Here is a 26,692-nt window from a genome sequence, read left to right as displayed (position 1 = left end):
AAAGCAGATGGGGTGGGGAGTGAAATATATCTCTGGTGGTGGGATCCATTTGTAGATGGCGGAAATGGCGGAGGATGATGTGATGTATACGGAGGTTGGTAGGTGGAAGGTGAGGACCAGGGGTCTCAGGCTGAGGAGGGTGGTGAGGGTTTGTAGAATTGAATCTCTGTATTGTCTACAATGTCTGAATTGGACTAGTATACATGCATGTTCATCTGGCAGAGGGAGCACAGAAAGCCTGTCTAGCAGAGCTGCAATCTTCACATATTGGGAGCACACAGAGAATCATTTCACTTTGGGTCAATCTTCACATTAGCTGGCAATGTCACGAGATATTCACAACTTAAAGTTCAGGCAATAGCAGTAGCCATGACCTCCAAAGAGTTCCTGTACTTTGGCACCAAGCTGGCAGTCAGCCAGCTCAGAAACAGTTCAACCCAGTCCCTGAGACTGACACCATTTCAACCTTTGATTGTGCCTTTGGAACATGACAACTCTGACTGCAGCCTTTACCTGACTTGGTGGAATTACAATGCCCAGACACCACCAGTTAAGAATCATGATGTTAGATGGTTTGGCCATGCTAAATTGCCCATAGTATCCAGGGATCTGTAGGTTAGGTGGATTAGCCATGGGAAATGCAGGGTTATAAGGTGGGGGGGGGGTCTAGGTGGGACCATCTTTGGAGGGTCAGTGTGGACTCGATGGGCCAAATGGCCTGCTTCCACATTGTCGGGATTCTATGATTCTATGTTGGGAAATTGTGGAAATCAGAATGTATGCTCTCGTGGCCAGTTGTAACTCACAGGGATCACAGATATAACTGATCAACCAGTGGTGTTTGAGAGCCTGCATTCCTTCATGGTCGCAGCCATTTTGTTTTATTGTGTTGTATTGTTTATTATGGTGTCTGCCTCGCTCAGCTCACCTACCTCAGCACTGTTGGTACTTGATCCTGTGTCTGTGACAATCTAAAAGTAACACAGCCAGTGACAACATCAGAATGTTTTTTAAAGTAAGTTGGTGAATTTATTTGCTGCTTATGTGTGTTGGAACGGCAGAAATTATTGTGTCCACATATCAGGCATTGAAGTAATGGTACACAGGAAAAACGTCACCCCATTTGAGCATTAGCGTCAGAGCTAATTTACATACTGTCACTTGATCCTGACTTTACCCCCCTTCCTTGTTGATGGTTTCAACTAGGAGAAGAGAACCAAGAATGATTAAGAAACTTCTTCAGTCAGATAGTGGTGAACCTGTGGAATTTTCTGCCACAGGAATTGACTGAGGCTGATGAATCATAGAATCCCTAGAGTGTGAAAGCAAGCCATTCAACCCATTAAGTTCCCACCGACCATCTGAAGAGCATCCCACCCAGCCCCACCCCCTTACCCTGTCCTTGTAACCCTGAATTTCCCATGGCAATCCACCTCGCCTGCATATTCCTGCACACTATGAGCAATTTAGCATGGCCAATCCACCTAACCCGCACAGCTTTGGACTATGGGAAGAAACCCAAGCATCAAGAGGAAACCCACGCTGACATGGGGCGAATGTGAAAACTCCACACAGACAGTTCATAGCGTGGATTCAAACCTGGGTCCTTGGTGCTGTGAGGCAGCAGTGCTAACCACTGAGTCACCATGAGGTTGAACATTGAATGTCTTTAAGAATGTTAGATATGGTCCTTTGGGCTAAAGGGATCAAAGAGTCTGGGGAGAAAGTGGGAACAGTTAGATGATCAGCCATGATCATATTGAATGGTGGAGCAAGCTTGAAGTTCCATATGGTCTACTCCTGCTCCTATTTTCCGTGTTTCTATGTTAGCACTCTCCATGGATTCAGAGACATGTCAGGCAAAAGCACATCTGCAGGACTCACTAACTGTTGTATGTTAGATTTTTTTTTACCACAGTCAGATTGGTGAGAGATACATCAAAGATTCTCCCTTTTTCTTGTGATCTAAAAAGCCTGACTGCACTCATGTGGGAAAGAAAATCACCAGATAGTCCAATTGCCACCAACTGCTGTTTTAAATAGGATGTAGATTTTTGCACGATAGCAATCCAGAAACATTATTCTGATAGACATTTTTATTAAGACCATGATAGCAGGTTTGTCTCCGTTGAGATATAGAATTGTTCTCCCAACCAAATCTGTGATATCATCATATTGAGCAGTGCATAATACAATCCTCAGCATTAACCCTTTCAGAGTCTTAAATCTGATACAACCTTAACACCTTAAAATCTAGCCAGGCTTTCTCTTTCCATTACATACTTGTATCTAATTATATTCACCACTGCTCATTTCCCCTCCTATCACCCAAGCCTATTTATCCTATCCAAGCCCTTCATGATTTTATAAACCTCTATAACGTCACCCCTCAGCCTCCAATGCTTCAGGGAAAACAGCCCCAGCCTATTCAACCTCTCCCTATAGGGCAAGTCCTCCAACCCTGGCAACATCCTTGTAAATCTTGCCTGAACCCTTTCAAGTTTCACAACATCTTTCCGATAGGAAGGAGACCAGAATTACTAATCAATGTCCTGTACAGCTGCAACATGACCTCCCAACCCCTGTACTGAATACTCTGACTAATAAAGGCAAGCATACCAAACGCCTTCTTAACTATCCTATCTATCTGCGACTCCACTTTCAAGAAACTATGAACCTGCACGCCAAGGACTCTTTGTTCAGCAACACTCTCTAGGACCTTACCATTAAGTGTATAAGTCCTGCTAAGATTTGCTTTCCCAAAATGCAGCACCTCGTATTTATTTAAATTAAAATCCATCTGCCACTTTTCAGCCCATTGGCCCATTTCATCAAGATCCTGTTGTAATCTGGGGCAACCTTCTTCGCTGTCCACTACACCTCCAATTTTGGTGTCATCTGCAAATTTACTAACTATACCTGCTATGTTCATATCCAAATCATTTATATAAATGATGAAAAGTAATGGATCCAACACCGATCCTTGCAGCACTCCACTGGTCACAGGCCTCCAGTCTGAGAAACAACCCTCCACCACCACCCTCTGTCTTCTTCCTTTGAGCCAGTTCTGTATCCAAATGGCTAGTTCTTCCTGTATTCCATGAGATTTCTAACCTTGCTAATCAGTCTCCCATGGGGAACCTTGACGAACGCCTTACTGAAGTCCATATAGATCGTGTCCACCGCTCGGCCCTCATCAATCCTCTTTGTTACTTTTTCAAAAAAACCGGATCAAGTTTGTAAGACATGATTTCTCACACACAAAGCCATGTCGACTATCCCTAATCAGTCCTTGCCTTTCCAAATACATGTAAATCCTGTCCCTCAGGATTCACTCCAACAACTTTCCCACCACCGACATCAGGCTCATCGGTCTATAGTTCCCTGGCTTGTCCTTATCACCTTTCTTAAGTAATGGTACCACATTAGCCAACCTCTAGTCTTCTGGCACCTCACCTGTGACTATCGATGATACAAACAAGAGGCCCAGCAATCACTTCCCTGGCTTCCCACAGAGCTCCAGGGCACACCTGATCAGACGCTGAGGATTTATCCACCTTTATGTGTTTCAGGACATTCAGCACTTCCTCATCTGTAATATGGACATTTTTCAAGGTATCACCATCTATTTCCCTACATTCTATATCTTCCATGTCCTTCTCCACAGTGAACACTGATGCAAAATACTCGTTTAGTATCTCCCCCTTCTCCTGCGGCTCCACACAAAAACTGCCTTGCTGATCTTTGAGGGGCCCTATTCGCTCCCTAGTTACCCTTTTGTCCTTAATGTATTTGTTTGTGGAGCATTATTCCATAGTTAGCACAATGTATGTCACTGATAATGACAAATCCTCCTTGGAGAATAAGGAAATGAAATATTCTACCTGAACCTGCTCCCTTGCTTGTATCTGACATCAGATTTGATTCTACCATAATTATTTGTTCCACGGGCTGTGTTGACATCTGAATAACTTCAGTTAAATAGTCATCAATGGAATCAGTGAGGGTGTGATGATTATTAACTTTCTTCTAATTTATGTCTCCTTATAACTCAGTCCTGACACTTTGTGTTCAGAACCTTGCCAATGATGATAGAAGTGGAAAATACTGCAGCCAGCCTTATATTGCCACAGATTTCAGATTGGATTACAAGAGCTCAAGCTAACACACAATTGACTGGGCTCTGACTCAGGGGTACATAGTGTATCCATTCTAGGAGATCTTCCCAAAGTGAAACTGGAATAACTGATTTCCATCATAGAATAGCAGGTCACCTACAATTAAGAAATGCCGTTGATCATCAAAATACATCTTCTACAGTGATCTGAAAAGGATGAATAAGCAAAGTAAATGGTGATCCTCTCGATAGTGAAAATGGCAGTTATTCATAGATAATGAGGAAATGGAGGTTGAAATGAACAAATTACTTGCATCTATAAAGGATACAAATCATTTAAGTGATAACTGTAAATCAGGAGGTGAAAGGGAGAGAGGAACCTGGTAAAGGTACAACCAGAGTGGAAGTGGTATGAGCAAAATGATGGAGCTGTAAGGTGAACAGTCCCAGGCTCCTGATGGACTTCATCCTGGGATCTTAAAAAAATGACTAGTAAATGAATTGATGTAACGGCATTAATTTTCCCAAAGTTCACCAGATTTGAAAGTAGCAAATGTATCTCGTCTAAGAAAAGAAGGAAACAGAAAATAGGAAACCATGGGTCTGTTGGCTTGGTGTCTGCCATGGGAAGATGATAGAATGAATCATCATGAACTGATAGAGTCATAGAGCTATTCTGCACAGAAATAGATCCTTCAGTCCAACTCATCCATGCCGAACAGATATGTTAAATTCATCTAGTGCCATTTGCCAGCAATTGGCACATATCCCTCTAAACCCTTCCTCTTCATATACCCATCCAGATGTCTTTTAAATGTTGCAGTTGTAACAGCCCCCACCACTTCTTCTGGCAGCTCATTCCATACACACACCATCCACTGTGTCAAAGATTTGCCCCTTAAGTCCCTTTTAAATCTTTCTCCTCTCTTAGAATTATTCTATGTTGCTGTTATGCCTTGATGAGCTGTGAGATAATCAACTACAGTACCAATTGAATTCAAAAGGGAATTTACTTGTTCAGCTTCTGATTTTGTAACTGGCTTAGAAGCAATTTGATGTCTTAAGGGCTGATTTCTCCAGCATTCTACTTGATTTATCTGTGACAGTAAATCTTTGTGGCAATATTATTTCTGCTATCTTGTCTTCTTGTGATCATTTATTATCCTTACTTTAAAGGCTTTTAATTCTTCCGTATAGCAATGTCACTTCATTCCCCTTTAAAAGATTTCAATTCTACTGTACTGCATGTAGTCAATATGGAGGATTCTTGCCTTATGTGTGTGAAATAAATATTTTCTGCTTTCTTGCTAGTACAGTGAACAATTCTAACCTTATGACAGTCTAATAACTTGTTCCTGTTTGCTTAATGGTTTTATTGAACAAATCCATCTGTCTGCATTTTTAAAAGAATTTCGTCCTCCCCATGTCTTTACTGAATGAATTCCACTGTTTGTGGCTCATTCAGATGAATCTCATTCTCTTTAATGGATTTTCCGAGGTTATTTGATGCTTCCTACAGTGTTATTAGGACATAGAACATTACAGCGCAGTACAGGCCCTTTGGCCCTCAATGTTACGCCGACCTGTGGAATCAATCTTAATAATTACATTACAGTATGTTTTTCCTGAACGAGTCTTGCTGTCAGTAGTCTTAATAAACACTTCCCTCCTTCACTGTAGTTTAACTAATAGATCTCCTGCTTATTTCTATGATATCAATGGTATCTGAACTTTCCTCTTCTTTTAGATTTCATCTGCTTCTGAATTGCCGCAGTATCACTGTAATTATGCCTTTATGGCATTTCCACCCCTTAATACTCATTTTAAAATTACTTCTACAGTCCTTAATCTAGCCCTGCCTTGTCATGCCCACCCACAAAGGTGGTAACACTGGCACTAAGCAATAAGTACTCGAATTATTATTTACTTCCTCAGCCTGTAATTCCACAATGTTTATTTCCTTGTCCACCAGAAATTTCAATTTTTGCCACAGAACCTCCAATGTCTGTTCTCGCCTGCTAAATGCTCCTACATTTCATCGATACCCAACACAATTATATTTCCTAAGTGTGGTTAGTGTTCCGGTTCAAGCCCAAACTAACTTCTGCACTTCTCTTACCAGGTCTGGCTTTCTCCCACTGACTGTACATTCTGTTTTGTCAAATCTTGCCATAAGTTACTCTTCTTAGAACTGTGCCTGTAAAATCTCAGTGGAATCCACATTGTATGGTGGATCATTACCACAAACACCTTGATAAAAGATGTTCAGATAGTTTTTCTGCCTTTTAGGTTGGGATCAACTGGGTCAGACTGTTCTAGTATGATACAGGAAATCCTCTGGGTAGTGGAGGCTCCTATATTTAAAAAAATACAGTTTACTGTAGACTAGCAACTAGGTTACAAGTTATATTGGTATGGTAGACTATGACTGTTATTAAGACTATAGGGAGGCCTATGTGACTCCATTGAAATATGAGCTGTCATTCAACTGAAGTCTGTCTGACATAATGATATCAGGCAGTGTTTAATAACTGTTATACATGATGCATTAATTCTATCAGTACCTAACACCTCATATGAACATGCAAACACATAACCAAGGAACAAGTGTAGGCCACTTGCCCCTACAAGCCTCCAATACCCCAATAAGATCTTGGCTGATCTGATTTTAACCTCAACTTTACAATCCTGCATATCTCTAATAATCTTGCTCCATTGACCAACAAAAGTTTACTAGACCCGATGCTTGGTCAGATAGCACATTACTGTTTTATATCAATTCTCTAATCAAAGTATCTATGTGACTTGCTTCAATATGGCAGACCATCTGCCTACATTTCAGGCCATTGGCAGATTTTGAAGCTCCTTGGATGCTGCCTGAACTGCTGTGCTCTTCCAGCACCACTAATCCAGAGCCTTTTTTTTGACCTGTTTCCAATTGCAATCAGACAAGAGGCATGGGTATCTGTATCATCCCTGAAGAAGGGCTTATGCCCGAAACGTCGATTCTCCTGTTCCTTGGATGCTGCCTGACCTGCTGCGCTTTTCCAGCAACACATTTTCAGCTCGTATCTGTATTAATGTCTGATGGCCATCTTTGAGGTTGACCTCTTAAAAGCAGCCGGGCACAGTCCTCATGGTGACCTCTTGATGAGGATGAGGGGATGTCACCCCCTCACTGAGGAACATGGTGGTTCTACATTGGCTACAATCCATTCGCCCTATCTGACCAGGTCTAGTGAAACAGAGGATCAGCTCTGAGTTCAGATCATGCTCCCTGGCATTTGTGATGCCAGGGATCTCCCAAGCCTCATGTTTGCTGGTTGATATGATTCACAATGCTAATGCGGAGGCTGTCTGAACTGACCCTTCCTCCTTCCAGGAGTGTCACCCTCACTTAACAAAACCAGTCTCCATAATTCCCCTCCTTCATATATGTAACAAAAGCAGGCTGACTGCATAAAGGTTTTCCCAGCAAATAACATTTTCTGCCAGGTCAACGCTGCTAGGACATGGTCAAAGCTTATTGGATGGCTGCTATTTTGGACAATGAAGGCAACATGTTTCGACAGAGGAGTCAGCTGCACTTTGTGTCCATCCTCGTCAGTCGCCCTATGAGGAACTATTCTGCAAACACCATGTTATTGGGGGGCCATTGATAGTGAAACCATTGGCAACATAGTTCCTGCTTCCACAGCTTTGTGTCTTAGTATCCCAATGAGTTCATTCCAATTTGCTCACTGGACTCATAGTTGTTGGTGAAACACACCTGTCTGTTCAGAGATCATTCCAACCTTGCCTTTAAAATCATAGAGTCATAGAGGCGGTTAGCACAGAAAAGGCCCTTTGGCCCATCATGTCTGCGCCAGTCAAAACCAAACACCTAACTGTTCCCACCACATTTTCCAACACTTGGCCCAAGCCTGTAAACCTTGGCATCACAAATGCACATCTAACCACTTCTTAAATGTTATGAAGGTTTCTGCTTCTACCACTCTTACAAGCAGTGAGTTCCAGATTTTCACCAGTTTCTGGATGAAAACGACCCATCCCCTCTAAACTTTCTGCTCCCACCCTTAAATCTATGCTTCTCAGTCATTTGTCCAAATGGAAATGTTTGTTCCTGCCCACAATGTCTATGCCCCTCATCATTTTATACATCAGAATCATTACCCTCTCAATTACCTCTACTCTAAAGAAAACAATTTAGTCTGTCCACTCTCTCTGTCTCGCTATTTAGTAGAAACTCTCCAGCCCAGACAACATCCGGTAAATCTCCTACTGTCATATCCCTCCTACTTTGTGGATTCTAGAGCTGAACACACACTCTTGCTGGGTCTAACCAACATTTTATACAGTCTTCAGCTCTGTGCCTGAACTAATAAAGGCAACTATACCATTTGACTTCCTAACCATGTTATCCACTTACCTAAAGGGATCAGTGGACATACACACCAAGGTCCCTCTGATCTTTGGCACTCTCCAGGGTCCAAACAGTCTTCATGTATTCCCTTGCCTTGTTTATCCTCTCCAAGTGCATTGCCTCACATATATCTGATTTGAATTCCATTTACCATCAATTAGGCTGTCAATATCTTCTCATAGTCTAAAACTGTCCTTCTCATTCTTCACGACCCCACCAATTATCTGTGAGTTTACTGATCAACCCTCCTACATTCAAGTCTAAATCATTTATATAAACATTTAACAGCAAGGGCCCCAATATTGACCCATGTGGGACCCCGGACACAGACTTCCAATTGGAATACCCTTGACCATCATCTCTGCTTCCTGCCACTCAACCCAACTGCTGATCCAATTTGCCAAATTTTACCAGACCTTGCCTTTGCAGCCATCGCATTTATGGCAACCAGTGATATAACCAGCTGAATGCCTAGTGCTAGTTGGTGACTACCACACTGCTGTTTATTTCTCTTATCCTTCCTCTAGCCTGTGCAGAGTGGAAGTGGCAATGTTCTTTGTGGTACCTTGGGATGAATGACATGTCTGCCATAGATTTCATCAAGATGATCCTATCTGATGATTTAGCAGTCATTATGACACATGCACATGAACTGTTCTTTCTTCCTTCAGGATCAGTGTGAAAAGCGAGGCCAAGCTAAATACTCTGACTGATGTCACTGACTGGATTTACACCATCACTCCAGTCTCATGAGAAACATGTTGCTCGACTGTCACCTCTCTTCACCCTCAGCAAGAAAGGTTGGCTTCACTGAGCAACTTGACACTACGGCATATCAAGCAATGCATGTGTTAGCACTGTCAGCTGTTTCCACGGTCTCTTCTGGAGGAGCTGGATCAGATTCTGCCTCAGCGCACACATTCTCAGTTGCACACCCCTCAGGAGTGTGATGATGCCTTTGAACCAGCACTCACCAGGTTACAAAGTCTTTTCTCATTCTACCAAATGTCAATGAGTCCAGGTCCAACTCACTCAATCTCATCAGAAAATCCTCGTACATCTGGAATCAACATAGTGAATATTCTCTGGATTGTCTCAAACTGTCAGTATATCTTTCCTTAGGTAAGGGGATAAAACTGGTTACAGTTTTCCAGCCATGGTCTGCTGAGTACTTTGTATAGTTTTAGCAAAACCTCCCTACTTTTAGACTTCACTCCTTTTGATATAAAGGCCAACATTCCATTTGCTTTCCCTATTACCTTCTGAATTTGGATGATGGCTTTATGTGATTTATGCACAAGGACCCCCAAATTCTTCTGTTCCGCAATCTTCCTCCACTTAAATCATGCTCATCTCTCCTATTCTTTCTGCTAAAGTGAAAAACCTCACATTTTCCCACATTATATACCATTTCCTGAGTTTTTGCCCACTCATTTAACCTGTTTATAACCCCCCTGCAAAGTCTTTGAGTCTTCCTCACCACACATCTTCCCCAGTATTTTTCTGTGTGGGATTCCAGACTAATCATTTTTCAGTATCCTGCACAATACACAGGTCATGTTGCTCGCAAGGTGCTGTCCTTTGACGTCAGCCTCACATGTTGCAAATTCATAGGTAGCACATGATGGCTGGACGAGCCCCTCTGTTCTTAAAGACCACGGATCAAAAGGTATAGGAAGAAGTGGGGAACAGGGGAATGAGTTAGATGATCAGCCAAGATCATATTGAATGGGGCAGCAGACTTGAGGTCTAATCAGCTATAGACACATGCACTTCACTCAGACCTTAGAGGTCTCTCAGGCCAGTTTTCTTTCTCATAAGCAGTTGGCAAACAATCTTTGCTTTCATTGCAAATATTGTTCCTTGGTCAGCATCCTCCCAGTCAGCTGGTCCAAAGAACGGTCAAAGAAACACATCTGTTTGTGTGTGACTGAAAGCAGGTTGTTATTAGATTTTCACTGCCTCTCTGGCTCAGGAGGCCATAGCCCTATTATCTGTGAGGACTCTCGTAGGTCTGGCCATGTTCACATTGTTTATCACAGAATAGGACTCTCCCAATACCTTTCAACCTGCGGCTATCATTTCATTCACTACCATTACCTAGCAGCCAGCATCTCACCCACAGGCAGCAGCCTATTGATTGGCAGCACCTTACACACCGTCAAGACTTCACCTACTCTAAGTTCCTCCCCAACTGGCAAGACCCCACCTATTGGCAGCACTCCATCCACCATTAACATCCCACTCATTGACAGCACCCATTGAAAGGAGTGTTTGGTCAGTACCCTGAAGGGCTTATTTGAAGTTGAGAAAGTCTAAGCTAAGTTGTGTGGAATAATCAAGGCAGAAGCTGCCAAACTCTCAGAAATTAAAGGAATAAATGTATCATATGTATAGATGTGGTAGAGAAGGGAGTCTGTTGCTGAAATACTGTAAAGTGATGGTGATGGGATAGATAGGTTAGTTTTTACTACAGTTTGAAAGTTTTCAAATCATGTGGTATGAAAATACTTCAGTTCATTCTATATTAATTTCTTTGCAGAAAAATTTATGTTCTATTGTTTAAAACCAAATGGCCAGTGTTGTATGCTTACATTTAATGAAGGACCACCTTGTTAAAACTTTTTAAAAATCTTGCAAGCCATATTTCAGTTTGGGATCTGTCATAGTTCAATAATAACATCAGCTTAGATCATTACAAAACACATACAGCAATCACTTCACAAACTGCTCGAAATGGGACTCTTGCTGAAGGTGCTGGAATGTTGAACTGTTGCGAACAGATTCAGAAACAGACTAAGGTTCAGCACAACATAAGACATTCACTCACTTTATGCTGACAACAGCTTGTATTTATTTTTGTGTATCCCAATGAGAATCACAGGCTGCCAGCCTCAGATTTAGAGTTTGCACCCATTTATCCTGTAAACGGCATTTTGTATTCTTTCTGGATATCAGAAGAACCAATCTCCACATTAAGCAGAGTCTTTTCTGTCAATTCTACATCAGTACAGTGATAGTTTTAACGTTCAGATGGTAACGTGAGATTACCTTCTACCTCATGAAGGTTAATCCCTGCTCTTTGTGAAAAATGATAATGTGATGTTGGTCCATGAAACCTTATTCACAAAATCCCTACAGTGTGGAAAATTACAACGTAGAACAAGCCATTTGGCCCAACAAGTCCACACCCAACCCTCCGAACAGCATCCCACCCCAATGCATCCCCCTACCCGATATCTCCCATGGCTAATGCACCTAACCTACACATCCCCGAACACCATGAACAATTTAGCATGGCCAATCCACCTAACTTGCATATCTTTAGATTGTGGGAGGAACACCCGGAGGAAACAAACTCAGACACGGGGAGAATGTGCAAATTCCACACAGGCAGTCACCCAAGGTTGGAATTGAACCCAGTTCCCTGGCGCTGTGAGGCAGCAGGGCTAACCACTGAGCCATCGTGCTGTAGGAAGCCCTAAGATTTATTTGCACTTAACTCGTGCACAAGCCCACCTTGGGTTTGGAAGATCTGATTCCTCCAGCCATGGAGCTGCTTGATATAGAGTAGGAGACAGGGACTGAAGACACCAGCTTTGCTTTCCCCAGTGTTTAACTGGAGAAGATGGCGATTCCTTCAACACTGAGTTTTTGACAAGCAGACTATTGATAGCTTGAACTGAGCGTCTAAATCTCAAGCAGAACCTTCATATATCAATGTTCCTCTGTCACACTCTCGGGCATTGCATTCCAGATCTCACTCACTGACTGCATGAAAAACGTTCTTCTCACAACACATTTGTCAATTATTTTAAATCCCTGCCCTCCCATTCTTGATCCTTTCTGTCATGTGCCACATTAAGCTGAGCCTTTGGGTCAAATGGTTCTGATAACACCTGAAATTAAACTGGACAAGCAGGTTACTGATTATAATTTAGATTTAGATTAGATTAGATTACAGTGTGGAAACAGGCCCTTCGGCCCAACAAGTCCACACCGCCCCGCCGAAGCGAAACCCACCCATACCCCTACATTTACCCCTTACCTAACACTACGGGCAATTTAGCACGGCCAATTCACCTGACCTGCACATCTTTGGACTGTGGGAGGAAACCGGAGCACCCGAAGGAAACCCACGCAGACACGGGGAGAACGTCTAAACTCCACACAGTCAGTCGCCTGAGTCGGGAATTGAACCTGGGTCTCTGGCGCTGCGAGGCAGCAGTGCTAACCACTGTGCCACCGTGCCGCCCACAAATCTTGCCAACAATGTGCCACAAAAAAAAAGAGAACAATTATAAGTAGAAGACAGTTTGTCCATTAAGTCCTTGGCGGTTCTCTGCAAGATCCCCACCATCGCCCTCTCGCCATATACATTTTCCCTTAACTCTCATCAAATCCCTTTTTGAAAGCCACACCTGAGCCTGCCTTCATCACATCCAGTTCCTAACTGCTCATCTCAGAATTTTATTTTAGAATAATAATCTGTGGCGTGGACATCTCTATTTATTTGCTGCATTGTATTCATTTTCAAAACTGAAATTTTCAGTTAAATGTGAACTACCTTTATGTGGTGAAGCTCTCGTCACACTCCATTAACCCTCAAACTGTCTCTTTCAATCCAGAATCACACCAATTTCATATCAGTACTTCCCAAAATGTCCCATCATTTTAAACTGTTGTGCTTCATCTTTGTATTCTTGTAGTCGGTCTAACTAGGTTTATTCATATTCAGATCATTATTTCACGACAGAAGTATATAATGAAGACTGTTTTTATTTCAGCCAAGCATTGATTAATAATTATCTTTACAATAACGCAATTTTGTTTATCGATCTGTAATATATCCGAATGTCCCTATGTGTTAGTGGGTAGGCTTGTCCCAGTGCTAACTCGCACTGTCTCTGATAAAATGGCAGACAAAGTCCTCTGAGATGAAATCCTCTCAGCTCACCATCGATTCCCGCGCAGTACGATAATTTCCTCTCGCCAGTGGAAAACATAATGGTGGTGTTTTCTGGGATTGCACAGATTCTCACTTTGCACACTCAAGGCACTCTGAGATTTCTTTGAAAGTGAGCGGAACATTGAGGGTACTCAAGAGTGAGTGCGGTAGCAAAAAGATGGTAAACGCATTCAAAATTTCGGGCATCAGCTGGAGGTAGTTGTCTCCTCTGTTGGCTTCTGCTGCAGAGTTCGCAGGCACCTTGCCACATCACATCCACGGGTCTGATTTGTGGATGTAGCGACTGGGTTTTCCTCGCCATTTCCTCAGTGACCTGTAACTAATGGAAGGAGATTGTTACATGCAATGAGCAGTGTACATGCACATTTTGCAAACAAACTTGATCCCTTTCTAAAATCAAGCATGTTGTGTGTTTACTAATATCTCATTCTGTGTGACCACTCAATCCACAACCTTCTTAAGATTTCTGTGCTCCTTAAATTTCAACCTCTTGCAAATTCAAGGATTTAATCATTCCATCAATGGTAAACACACTTTCACATGAACAGGCATAAAAGCTTTGGAATTTCTTTGTCAACCCTCTGTGTTTGATGTTTTCATATAGACCAATTAAATGTCAATGTAGAAATGTGAGCTTGTACGCTCATCTGAGTGAAGTTGAGGATGAAAAGGATTCCAGGGTACAGATATCCAAATCACTCCAAGTACTAATGCAGATAACTAAGGGTCACGAGTGTGGTGCTGGAAAAGCACAGCCGGTCAGGCAGCATTCGAGGAGCAGAAGAATTGATGTTTCGAGCATAAGCTCTTCATCAGGAATGATTCTTTCCAGCACCACAATCTCAACTTTGGTCTCCAGCATCTGCAGTCCTCATTTGCTCTCAGTAGATTATTAAGGCTCAAAAGATAGAATTGAAAATCAGGGATGCTATATCCATTTTATGCAGGACTTCAGTTTGGTCTCCCTCTGACTACCAAAAAAGGATTTAACACACTGTAGGAGGTGCAGTAAACTGATATAAATAAAAAGATACATAAAAGATAAAAAGAATGATACTACATTGATCAGAAACACACATTTTAGCTATCAGGGAGGATTGTACAGTGTGGGTTTATTTTCCCTTTAAAGTCTTGAACTTGAGAGGACAGATGAAGAGAAAGTATAGCCACTTCAGGGGAAGACCATACACAGAGGTGCCATCTTTACTTGGTCTGCCTTGTCTGTGGTTCCAGATCCACAGCAACGTAGCAGACTCTTTAACTGGTCTCAAAGGGGAAGGAGGAATGGGTAATCAATGCTGGCATTGTTAGATAAAGCCACATACTAAGGAATAATTCCAAACAAAAAAAAAATGGCAAGACAGTACAGGAACAAGGTAGTTGATCTGTCACCTTGATGCAATGCTTAAGGCATTGCTAAATGGTGTGAGAATACCTTACTGTGTCAAAGATGTTACATCAACACAAACCATTGCTCCTGCAAACCCTGACACATTGTTTGTTTTGCGCTGGCTGCACAGGACCAATTTCACATAAGGTTGCGGTGGGATCTAACTAGGTAAGCATGGTAGTAATATTTCCAATGTTAAGTGCTGCTCTTGTTTAGTTATCAATGGTTAAACAACAAACCACCCTTAATACCCTACCAAGACTGCCCAGATCAAACTGGACAGTAATAGCAAGGCTCAATTCTGTACTCCAGTTGCCAGGGTCAAGTGATAGAGTTACATTAGTAGCAATAATACCCATAGACTGAAACACAAAATCTCCACACTCCAGCATAGTATAAAGTGTGCATTGTTGGAAATGCTGTCCTTTTTGATCTGTCCACAAAGGATCTGATGAGTATTTTGGCCATTATTTATTTCTCAACTAAGGTCACTGAAACAAGAGCTCTTTTTCATTGCCTTCCTGCTGTTTTTTGGAAACTTGCTGTGGACATATTGCCCACATTACAGGCATGACCACAATTAAAAAGTTTCCAATTAGCTGGAAAGCACTTTGGGATGTCTTGAGGTCAGGAAAGGCGCTACAGAAATGCAAGCTCTGTATGTCTGTTAGCTGTATGATTGCAGAGCTTTCAGATATTTAAACTTAGTGGTATTAAGAGTGAACTTTGTACTGTCGGATTAGGGTCCAGATAAAAAAGATGCACATCCTTCCAAATTGAGACACGATGGAAGGGCTGACGTTTCTCTGCTCAAAACCAAATAAGCAACACTGTGACAAAAGTATTGAGTCATTGAAGTGAAATCCCATGGAGTAAAACTGGGGCAGTATGAAAATGAAGCTGGCTGAGAAACAGGAAACTGTGGTCGATGGTGATTCGAGGAAGGAACTCAGTGCGGTTCCTCCTTTTCCTGATGTATATTAATGATCTGTGACTGCAGAGGTTGGGAGCCAGGCAACTGGAGAAATTCCTGTCAGCGACTCAAAAGGTTTTCTGGTTGCCAGTTAGGTCACTGGAGAGATCCTGGTTGCAAAAGTAAAAGCCCACGGGATACAAGGTGATGTGTCAAGTTGGATCCAAATTTGGCTTAGTAACAGGAAACACAAGGTTAATGGCTGACCTCGCGAGTGGAAAACTGTTTCAAGTGGTATACCGCAGGGCTCAGTGTTGGGACCTCTGCTGTTTGTTTTACACATTAACATTTGGACTTGAATGGGGGGAGCACAATTGAGAAATTTGCAGGCAACACAGAAATTGGCCATGTCGTGGATAGTGTACAGGACAGTTGTAAGCTCAAATGATACAGCTGGGATGGTGCAGTGGGCAGGAATGTGGCTGTTGGAATTCAAGTGCGAAGTCAAACAGGAAAAAGAAATACATAATAAAGGAATGCACTGAGATGGGGAGATGAAGTGAGGGACCTTGGTGTGCAAGAGCAAAAGTCCCTCAAGTTACCAGTACTAGGCATATAGAATGCTCTCCTGGAAGGCAGAGGTATAGAATTTTAAAAAAGGATATAATGGTATAACACACTGGTGAGGCCACAACTGGAGTATTGTGCACATTTCTGGACACTCTGTGCCCCAATTCTAGACTCTCCCATGGAGCAAACATCGTCTCAGCCTCCACCCCATAAACCTATCTGAATCCTACATTTTAATGTGATAAGCCTCAATTTTCCTAATTTTCAATTGATATAAACATGCGAAGCCTTTCCTTTCAGGAATCTGCCTAGTGAACCATCACTGAGCTGCTTCAGATGCAATGCATATTGCCCCCTGAAGGGCTTTCGTGGGGCAGTGGCAGTGTGCCTACCTGGGAGAGCTCGGTTCAAGTCCTGCCTGCTCCAGAGGCGTGCAATAATGTCACTGAGCAGGTTGATTAGAAATATTTGTCCCTTTCTAAATACTGAGCCCCAATACTGTACTCAGTTATCTAGATGTGGTTTTACCAATGTTCTGTATCTTTGCAGCATGATATTTCTTACATTTATACTCCAATCTTACAATAAAAGCCGAAGTTCCACTTGCATTCCCAATTACTTACTGTACCGGTGCATGTTTGCAATTAATTTACATAGATCCCTCTGTACTGTCCCAATCTGTAGTCTGTATTTTAGTAACATTTTGTTTTCTTTACCAATGTAAGCAGCCTCACATTGTATTTTAAAAGATGTTGCCAGTCCTGCTGAGTTGCAGCTGTACTTTGCTCTTATCCCATATTACATTTCCTTCAAGAGCATCTTCCAACCCCATCCCTCAACGTTCAATGGACAAGGGCAATAGATACATGGCAACACTCAAGCCACTCATCCTCTTCACTGGAGAAATATCATCACCCCCTGCCCTGTCCCTGGGTCAAAATGCTCTTTAATCGTATAGTTCAGTGCAGCTCACCACCACTTTCTCACGGGCAACTAAGAATGGGCATTAAATGCCATATTAGCTCCTGCTCCCCAACCCATGTATAAATAAAAATTAATTTCACCTGGCAAATTTTTGCCCAGTCATTCCACCAATGTATTTCCCTTTATAGGCTACATCCTCCTTACAACTTGCTTCTATACAGTAGTCCCCACATATCTGCGGGGGATACGTTCCAAGATCTATCACGGATGCCTGAAACCAGTTAAATGGATAACTTTCCTCCCCGGCAGCCCCCTGGTCCCAGGTTCTGGAATGTTCCATGTAATATGTTTGGGCTGTGGTAAACCGCGGGTAACCGAAACTGCGGTAACTGGACCCGTGGATACAGCGGTCGGCCTGTACTTATGTTTGTGACAGCAGCAAATTTGGCGACAATTAAACCCCATTATTTTATCTAAGTCTATTAATATTGATTGTAAATAACAGAGGCCTCAGCTCTGATTTCGGTAGTTACAGCTTCATAAGTCATAGAGTCAGAGATGTACAACATGGAAATAGACCCTTCGGTCCACCCCGTCAATGCCGACCAGATATCCTAACCTAATCTAATCCGATTTGCTAGTACTTGGCCCATATCCCTCTTAACCCTTCCTATTCATGTCCCCATCCAGATGCCTTTTAAATGCTGCAAAATGTACGAGCCTTCACCAATTCCTCTGGCAGCTCATTCCATACCATGAACCACCCTCTGTGTGAAAAAGTTACCCCTTAGCTCCATTTTATATCTTTCCCCTCTCACCCTAATCCTATGCTCTCTAGTTCTGGACTCCCCCCACCCCCAGGGAAACTACTTTGTCTATTCACTCTATCCATGCCCCTCATGATTTTATAAGCCTCGATAAAGTCACCCCTCAGCCTCCAACGCTTCAGGGAAAACAGCCCGGCCTAAAAGTCACCCCTCAGCCTCCAACGCTTCAGGGAAAACAGCCCCGGCCTATTCAACATCTCCCTGTAGATCAAATCCTCCAACCCTGGCAACATCCTTGTAAATTTTTTCTGAACCCTCAGTTTAAATAAAATGGACCTATTTATCCCAAATGCAGGATTGGCAAACTCACAGGAGGCAAAGTGGGACCAGCTAAACTTTGTAACTTGTAAATTCTGCCGTAGGGCGAGGAAGGAAGTCTTTTTCTCAGAATTGGGTATTTTACTGTGGTAATAGCTGATCATAAATGATCTCCCTGAAAATGCCTTTTCTTTTGAGTACCTCATTGGCATTTATTTATTTATTCATACAAGGTTTATTAGATTATTGTAGATTCTTGGACTTAATGCTAAACCCTAAAGGTCTGAATCTCCTGTTTGGGACTAATCATACTGGCATAAAGAATAATCACTAACGTAGGGGGCAAACTAACAGGGTTAATTGGACAAAACTTAATATATGATTTTCCATTATGAAGATATGATGATGTAGAAGGCTAATATGGATCAATCTTCTTTTCTTCACTCCTTCAGGCTGATGCTTTGATAACTTTACATATATTTCAAACACACACACACACACGTGGGATTCATGATGTTTCATACAATTAACTTGTGCCTGTACAACTTGCTAATTTGCCACAAATATGCCACCAAGATAAGGGATAGGAACAGACAGTATGGAAAGGTATTTAATTGGGGGAGATAAAATTATATTGCTATCAGACAGGAGCTGTGGAGTGTAAATTGGGAACAATTGTTCTGTGGGAAATGCACAATATAAATGTGGAGGCTACTTACGGAGCACTTGTTGAGAGTGTTGGATAACTTTGTCCCACTAAGGCAGGTGAGGAATGGTAAGGTGGAGGAGCCTTGGATGACAAGAGAAGAGGAGCTTCTTGTCAAGAGGAAGAAGGGAACTAGGATCTGGCACAACTTTAGAGGAATACAGGGTAGCTAGGAAAGAACTCAAAAATGGACGAAGGAGAGCTAGGAGAGGGCATGAAAAAGCCTTGGCGGCAAGGATTAGGGAAAACCCAAAGGCATTCTACACTTACGTGAGGAATAACAGGACGACCAGAGAAAGGGTAGGGTTGATCAGGGATAGTGGAGGGAACTTATGCGTGGAGTCTGAAGAGGTAAGGGAGGCCTTTAATGACACTAGTATTCACTAGACAGAGGGACCTTGTTGATAGTGAGAACACCGTGGACCAAATTAATAGGCTTGTACAGATTGATATTAAGGAACTGGATGTGCTAGAAATTCAGGGAAGCATCCCCAGGGCCGGACCAGATGTATCCAAGGTTACTACAGGAAGTGAGGAATGAGGTTGCTGCACCTCTGGTGATGATCTTTGCATCTTGACTCTCCACGGGAGTAGTACTGGATGATTTTGGGGGTGGGGGGGGGGGGGGGGGCGGAAGCAAATGTTGTTCCTCAGTTCAAGAAAAGGAATGGGAATTACAGACCAGTCAGTCAGTCTTACATCTGTGGTAAGCAAGGTATTGGAAAGGATTCTGAGAGATAGGATTTATGGTTATTTGGAAAAACAATTTGATTAAAGATAGTCATCTCGGCTTTGTAAGGGGCAGGTCATGCCTGACAAACCTTACTGAGTTCTTTGGAGGATGAGACAAGACAAGTTGATGAAGGTTGACCAGTGGATGTGGTGTATATAGATTTCAATAAGGCATTTGATAAGGTTCCCCACGGTAGGCTCATTCAGAAAGTGAGGAGGTATGGGATACAGAGAGATTTGGCTGTCTGGATACAGAATTAGCTGGCTGAAAGTGGTAATGAATGGAAAGTATTCTGCCTGGAGGTCAGTGACTAATAGTGTCCCGCAGGAATCTGTTCTTGGGCCTCTTCTCTTTATAAATGACTTGGATGAAGATGTGGAAGGGTGGGTTGGTAATTTTGCTGATGACACAAAGGTTGGTGATGTTGTAGATAGTTTTGAAGGCTGTTGCAGGCTACAACAAGACATTGACAGGATGCAGAGCTGGGCTGAGAAGTGGCTGATGGAATTCAACCTGGATAAATGCGAAGTAATTCATTTTGGAAGGTTGAATTTGAATGCTGAATACAGGGTTAAAGACAGGATTCTTGGTAGTGTGGAGGAACAGTGGGATCTTGGGGTCCACATACATATATCCCTCAAAGTTGATAGGGTTATTAAGAAGGTGTTTCGTGTTTGGGTTTTCATTAACAGTGGGATTGAGTTTAAGAGCCGTGAGGTTTTGCTGCAGCTCTATAAAACCCCAGTTAGACCACACTTGGAACATTGTATCCCGTTCTGGTCGCCTTGTTACAGGAGGGATGTAGGTGCTTTAAAGAGGGTGCAGAGGAGATTTACCAGAATGCTGCCCCGACTAGAGGGCATGTCGTATGAAGAAAGGTTGGGTGAGTTCAGGCTTTTCACATTAGAGAGAAGGAAGAGAGGTGACTTGATAGAGGTGTACAAGTTAATAAGAGGAATAGATAGAGTAGATAGCCAGAGGCCTTTCCCCAGGGCAGAAAAAGCTGCATCATAATTTTAAGGTGATTGGAGTAAGGTTTAGGGGAAATATCAGAGGTAGGTTCTTTACGCAGAGAGTGGTGGGTGCGTGGAATGCACTGCCTGCAGTGGTAGTAGAATCAAACACATTAGGGACATTTAAGTGACTCTTGGATAGGCACATGGATGACAGTAAATTGAGGGGTGTGTAGGTTAGGTTGATCTTAGATCATTGTGGGCTGAAGGGCCTGTACTGTGCTGTACTGTTCCATGTTCTAAAAGGTGAATTCTAATAATTGTAATCATAAAAATATCAAACTCCAGCAGCACAGTTAATTAATGTAGGCTGGCTTATAAATATATTATGCTAGTGTAAACTTCACAACCTAAATAACTGCTCATAGACTGAAAGACGTAGTGATAACTCTGTTCGGGAGAAGCTACTAAAGGGGAAGAACAAACTTATCCAGGAATTGAAAGCAATTAGCTGTGCCTGGGAAAAGGAGGAGACAAAGCTATATAAAGAAAACTATTTTAACAACTCCTTGTTAAATGGCTGCCCTGTGCCACAAGGACAAACAGTTGCCTTGCAGAACTTAAGGAGTTAATGATGGGAAAGCTGTGTCTTCAAACAGACAGTCAACACCAAATGTAACAAGGAACAAAGGAAGCTGCTTCTGATAAGAAGGCAGACTGGCACTACTTTGGAAGAAATAATCTAAAGGACCATCAATAATGTCATCACACCACAAACTTGCAGGATGAAAACCTGTACAGGAATTGAACTCTAGGATTCATGAGGGAAGAAGTCTAGAGAACACTGCACAAGGATTGAACCCTGGACACATCCAGAGAGATAGACACTGTCAGTGGGAATTACAGCTAATTTACACCATTAATTGGATAATAGTTAAATTGGGTTGTGAGGCTTAACTTGCTTACTTGAGGGCTCTTATTTTGGTTGCTACATGCAATAAAGTTTAAATAATTGTTTCAGCACTTGACTGTGAAATTCCTGAATAAGTAGCCAGATTACAGGTTGCTTGTGGTAATTTATCCACAACACTACATTCACTGAAAGATCTCTGCTTCATGAGATCAGAGACAATGTTAACACAGTCAGTGAAAATCAAGCTGAAGGACTCATTTCATGTTCTACTTTGTCACTTTGTGCTTTTCACAATATGCAGATCTGGTTCAAGATATCATGACCTTCATTCCTTATTAATCAAATCAAAGTGCTGAAGCTATCACCCCCCCGCCCCCCCCCCCTCCAATTGCAAATTTCTTGGTGCAAAAACAGCAATCTCCATTGTTTGCTGCTAGAGCTTGTGATGTTGAAATAGCAGACAGGAAGTTCTCCAGGAGACTCCTGGAAGCATTTGCAGGTTATATTTTCACGTACCATTCTGTGCAGCCAAACACGGTGAGTTTTTGATCCGCAATGATGACTGCTGCGGGCTGCTGCCAACTCCGCAGAGAGACAGCTGAGACTCGGCTGAGATTGAAGAACAGTCTGTTGCAAAGGTCTCCATTTCTTCACGTGCAACGTCTACATCACTACTGCCGCAGTCCCAAAAGGCTTTCCAATCAGCTCCCGGGCTTGTCACTTCAGAAGTTTCATTGACCACTTTAGATGCTGGACTGTGGGTTAAAGCTGTTGATAACGTATTCGGTAACTCAGAGAGAATGGTTTTGCATTTTTGGTGACCCACTCCTTTCATTTCTATTTCGGTGCAGTCGGCCACGCTAGGCTCAGATTTCCTCCAACTTGCTTGCCCATTGAAAAGTTGTGTTGAATCATCAGGGTGTGGTGCATCCTGATTTAGGACTGCACGCCAATCATTGCTACTCATGCATTTGCTCCCCATTCTCAGAGATGGTAGGGTCATCTTTGTGTTGTCAGCCTCAAACTGTTTGCCCCCATATCGTTGAGTTATTTGGCTACTGCTATTTTTGAGGCAAGCGTTTGGCCTGTAGGTTTCGAGTGCTGTATTATGTGAAGCAATGTCAGCCCAGTTACCATTGCTGCCTTCATCAGTCAGCAGGGGGTGGGACCTCAATATACTCTCTAACAGCTCCGATTCACGTTCCTCAAACACAATATCGTCTGTTGTACTGCACCAGTTACTTAATTTTCTTGGCTGAGATCTTTCTTTATGACGTTGCCCCCTGTCAACTGTTGCAGTGAACCCAAAATGGAGACAGTGTGCATTCCACGTGTGCACGCTACTAATTGACTCTGCAGGACTCGCTACGGTGTACAGGTTGAGTCCACTGTGGATCCATTCAACACTAGACTTAAAATCAAATCCTTTCTCCATCTCCTCATGGTGCTGTTCAAAGCCGTCCCCTGAAGGACACCAGAAACGGAAAATGGACTCGGTGGTGGTTTCCAACTCAGCCACATTTGGGAATTCATTTTTGCCGAAAAAGTTCTGTGTCATCAGGTCTTTGGAATTGAAACAACAGAGGGCAGCTGCTGTTTCATCTTGTCCACTTGAGGTATCATTTACCTCAGCGGGATTTTCATTAGAACACCCACTTCCAGCCGGCAACTTGGAGAGTTCTGCAGAGACGACTGTGGTAGTTTTGCTCGCATGCTTAACACGCTCAGGGTTTTGGTTCAATTTTACCTCGAATTGGTAAACATTATCGGAATGATCAGGCACTGTGCTGAAGGTTTTTGTATCGGCCATTTGGACAAAAGGATCACTTACAAAAGGCACATTATTCTGACTGGGAGGGGAGTCAGTAATGAAGTCTCTCTGTCTGCCCTCATCTAGACGTGAGCCAGCTCTAGTTCCAGCCCGGATTGGTCCATTCACCTCACGTGAGTCATGTTCTACTTGCGTCGTGGAGAAATTACTCGCTTTGCCAACGGATTGCACAAGCTCACGGCCTGTTGTTACCAACGAGTCGGAAGCGAGATGCACGCCATTGATGATTTTCCAGTGCTCCCAGTACTTGGAGAGTGAGAATACAAAACTGATCCTGATCCCTGATAGCAAATCTGCGTCAGCATCATTTGAGACGGCCACTGTTCTACAGCCTTCTTTTCGGAGCAGGGAGCCACCTCCATGCGATGTCTGCCCAACAGCCGTTACTTCCCCGTTGCTACTCGGAGGGAGAGCATGGATTCCCCGAACTGGCCTTTGACATTTCAGTGTGAATCTTGAGGTTAGAACACCGCGTACCACAGACAGAGGGTGATAGCTATCCGTACTGCTTGACACACAGACTGGTGAACTTTCAGCTCCTGCCGAGCTCTTGACATTCCCGGCCTGAGGGAAGAGCCCTGGCTGTTCAGAACTTTCTTCGCTGCCTGGCATTGGACTCCCCTGGCAGCCCCAGGCCATTGAAAACAAAGTCCCCACACTCCCAGAGGTCCCATTCTTAATGCCTGGTTGCATCCTCAATCCTCTATACAGAACAAAAGGTCCATCGGCCACATGGTGTTTGTTTCTCACTACACTTCGATCAGATGCATTGCTGCTTAAGCGTGCAGATATGGCTGGAACTTGCTGAAGAGATGAACCATCTGCCTCACTCCTCGGTGCAGGTCTGCAGTTTTGAACTAAGCCCACAGAACATGGATCGGCAACTGGATTTATTAACGGTGTCGAACGCGCCGATGGCACATAGGGTGTGCTGCAGGGTGAGGATAGCAGACCATCACCGCCCGCAGCAGACAGAGATAGAGTTCCCTGCATCTGTTCAACGTGCGCAATTAACGGAGGTCCATCCAGAGCTGAAGCATGTGAAACCGAAGAGGGGGACTGGTTTGATTTGCATGCAGTGTGGAGACTCATCGAAGGATTACTCCCTTTGCTGCTTGCAACACCATGTTCTAACTTGATCACAACATCTGCATGTGGGTGACGTGCTGTTGGGGCACAAGTGAGATTATGGGCGAATTTTTCATTGACTTCCTGAGTGTCCCCAAAGCTCATTGGAACTGAGCCGCTGACTGAGCAGGGCACCACATTGGGCAGCTCAGTTTCCTGCAATTTGTTCTCTTCCGTCCTCTGAACCCTGGTCACCACCGGACTCTGAACATTCCTCCCTTGCTGGTTTGTTTGATAAACGGAGCTCGAGTGGTTTACGTCCGCAGGATTTTGTTTACTGACTGCAGAGGTGCTTTGGTATTCCTGGAAAGGAGTGTTAACCTCTGCAGTCTGCAGTCTTTTTCCAGGACTGAAAGGAATGTCTGAGGAGGCTCTGGTTTGTTTGGGCCCTGTAGAACCGAGACCAAGTGTGGCGAACACTTGCTCCTTATTATTCGATACCGCTGTATTAAACGACGGGAGAGTGAAGTCTAGCTTCTGTTTTACTTCTGGACCAGATGGATCAATTGACAAAGAGGGAGCTGTGTTCTGTTCTGGACTGGTTACATCAGGAGACGAAGAAGTTAGAATTGCCACACTCGGTCCTTCATTGTCTTCTGGAATGATACCTAAAGAACGTAAAATGAATTCTAAGGTATCCGATTCTTTTGTCAAAACACTCTCAGAATTTGGTATTGAGTGGAGTTCCTCAACCACCTTTTCTGGGGATGTGTTACTTACCTTGTTACCATTTGTCGTGTAGATATCAGAGGATGGAAATCCATTTACTGCCTGGATTCCTGCAGATACCTCATTGCTGGCTTTACACTGGAGCCCTGCCTGATCAATTAGGTTTGATGGAGCACTGAACAGTTTAGATGATTCAATAGGCAAGGCAATGAGTTGTTCTGGAAGACCCTCCGAAGGTGGAACTGAAGCATCACCCTTTTGATCATTTGAGGTTGCATTTGAGACGTGGACACCCACACGAGAGGCAGCCTCTTGCACTCTGCTGAATTCTTCAGCCCTCACTGCTAGAGTCAAGTTCCCTTGGAAGCTTTTCGAAGTTGCATTGGTGAGGTGGCTCTCCATGATAGGCTCCGCCCATGCACAATGGGGAGACAATGGGTTGTATGCTTTGTCCGCAGGTGACAGGCTTCCGGATCCTTGGCTTGAACATCTTGGCCAGTGCAGTGTGTCGGCGGGTTTTGTCGTCGGAGACCTCATGGCACTCGGGAAAGATGCAGGCTTCTCTTGAACCACTGAGGTTGCATGTGGAGGTGATATCAGTGGTCCTTCAGTTTTGTCTGCGGATTGTGTGAGGAGAAGTGCAGCTTTCTTGTTGTCAAAGGTCTCAGGTGAAGAGGAAGCTTCTGCACTTTGGCTGCGTTGAACTCTTGAATGAAGGTGAGTGACAGGGCTCGATGCATTCCATTTAACAAGTGGGGGAGATTCATCATGCGTAAATTGTCGTGCTGCTGCAGCGTTCTGCGAATTTAGCAATAAATCTGCACTCGCATCCCAAATATCCTGGTGATCAGCCCTTTGGGAAGACTGGTTGTCACAAGCGGACTGTACAGCATTGATATTAATTTGACCCAATTCAGAAGCTGGTTGAACACGCTTTGTAGAATCTTCCAGCTTTTGACGTTTCGAATTTCTATTCATTTTATTTCCGTAAGAAGTTCGCAACATATCATACAAGGCTTTGATGTCTTTTCGACGTTGCTCGTCGCGCTGAGAAGTATTTATTGGAGGGTTGGTTTGATTCATGTTTGATGCACTTGAGGTGTCCAGTGACTGAAATGAATGTTTGTGTGGTCCATCTTGTTGGTTTGGTCCAAAATAATTGGGGTCGACAGACCCAGAACCGAAAGGCTTGGGACTCTTTAAACAGTTAAATGAGTAATCTTGCATGTTACGCTCAACACCTATAGCCCCACGGTGAGTGTGGGGATACAAATTCCCTGTACTATCCAGACAAATGGAGCTTTTCTCTTCACAGCCTTGCAGAGATGAGCTGATTTGTTCGATCGATGAGTGGCATTGGTAGTGTTT

General features: G+C 43.3%; 2 protein-coding genes across 2 annotated transcripts; both read right to left on the bottom strand.

Moving 5' to 3' along the window:
* Positions 1 to 13,071: 13,071 nt before the first annotated feature.
* LOC122559488 lies at positions 13,072 to 25,118 on the bottom strand. Its single transcript, XM_043708990.1, has 2 exons — positions 22,213 to 25,118; positions 13,072 to 13,828 (listed from the first exon to the last, which is right to left on the bottom strand). The coding sequence occupies exons 1-2, from the start codon at positions 24,758 to 24,760 to the stop codon at positions 13,815 to 13,817; spliced, it is 2,562 nt and encodes an 853-aa protein (XP_043564925.1). The 5' UTR covers positions 24,761 to 25,118; the 3' UTR covers positions 13,072 to 13,814.
* A 19-nt stretch (positions 25,119 to 25,137) lies between these two features.
* LOC122559489 lies at positions 25,138 to 26,345 on the bottom strand. The gene is made up of 2 exons (XM_043708991.1): positions 25,376 to 26,345; positions 25,138 to 25,263 (listed from the first exon to the last, which is right to left on the bottom strand). Exons 1-2 carry the CDS (start codon positions 26,327 to 26,329, stop codon positions 25,219 to 25,221), a joined length of 999 nt encoding a protein of 332 aa, XP_043564926.1. The 5' UTR covers positions 26,330 to 26,345; the 3' UTR covers positions 25,138 to 25,218.
* Between the last annotated feature and the right edge of the window lie 347 nt (positions 26,346 to 26,692).

The sequence above is a fragment of the Chiloscyllium plagiosum genome, chromosome 19 (assembly GCF_004010195.1).
Source record: "Chiloscyllium plagiosum isolate BGI_BamShark_2017 chromosome 19, ASM401019v2, whole genome shotgun sequence".
Classification (NCBI taxonomy): Eukaryota; Metazoa; Chordata; class Chondrichthyes; order Orectolobiformes; family Hemiscylliidae; genus Chiloscyllium; species Chiloscyllium plagiosum.
The sequence above is the reverse complement of the archived record's forward strand: the minus strand, read 5'-3'. Positions and strand labels throughout refer to the sequence as shown.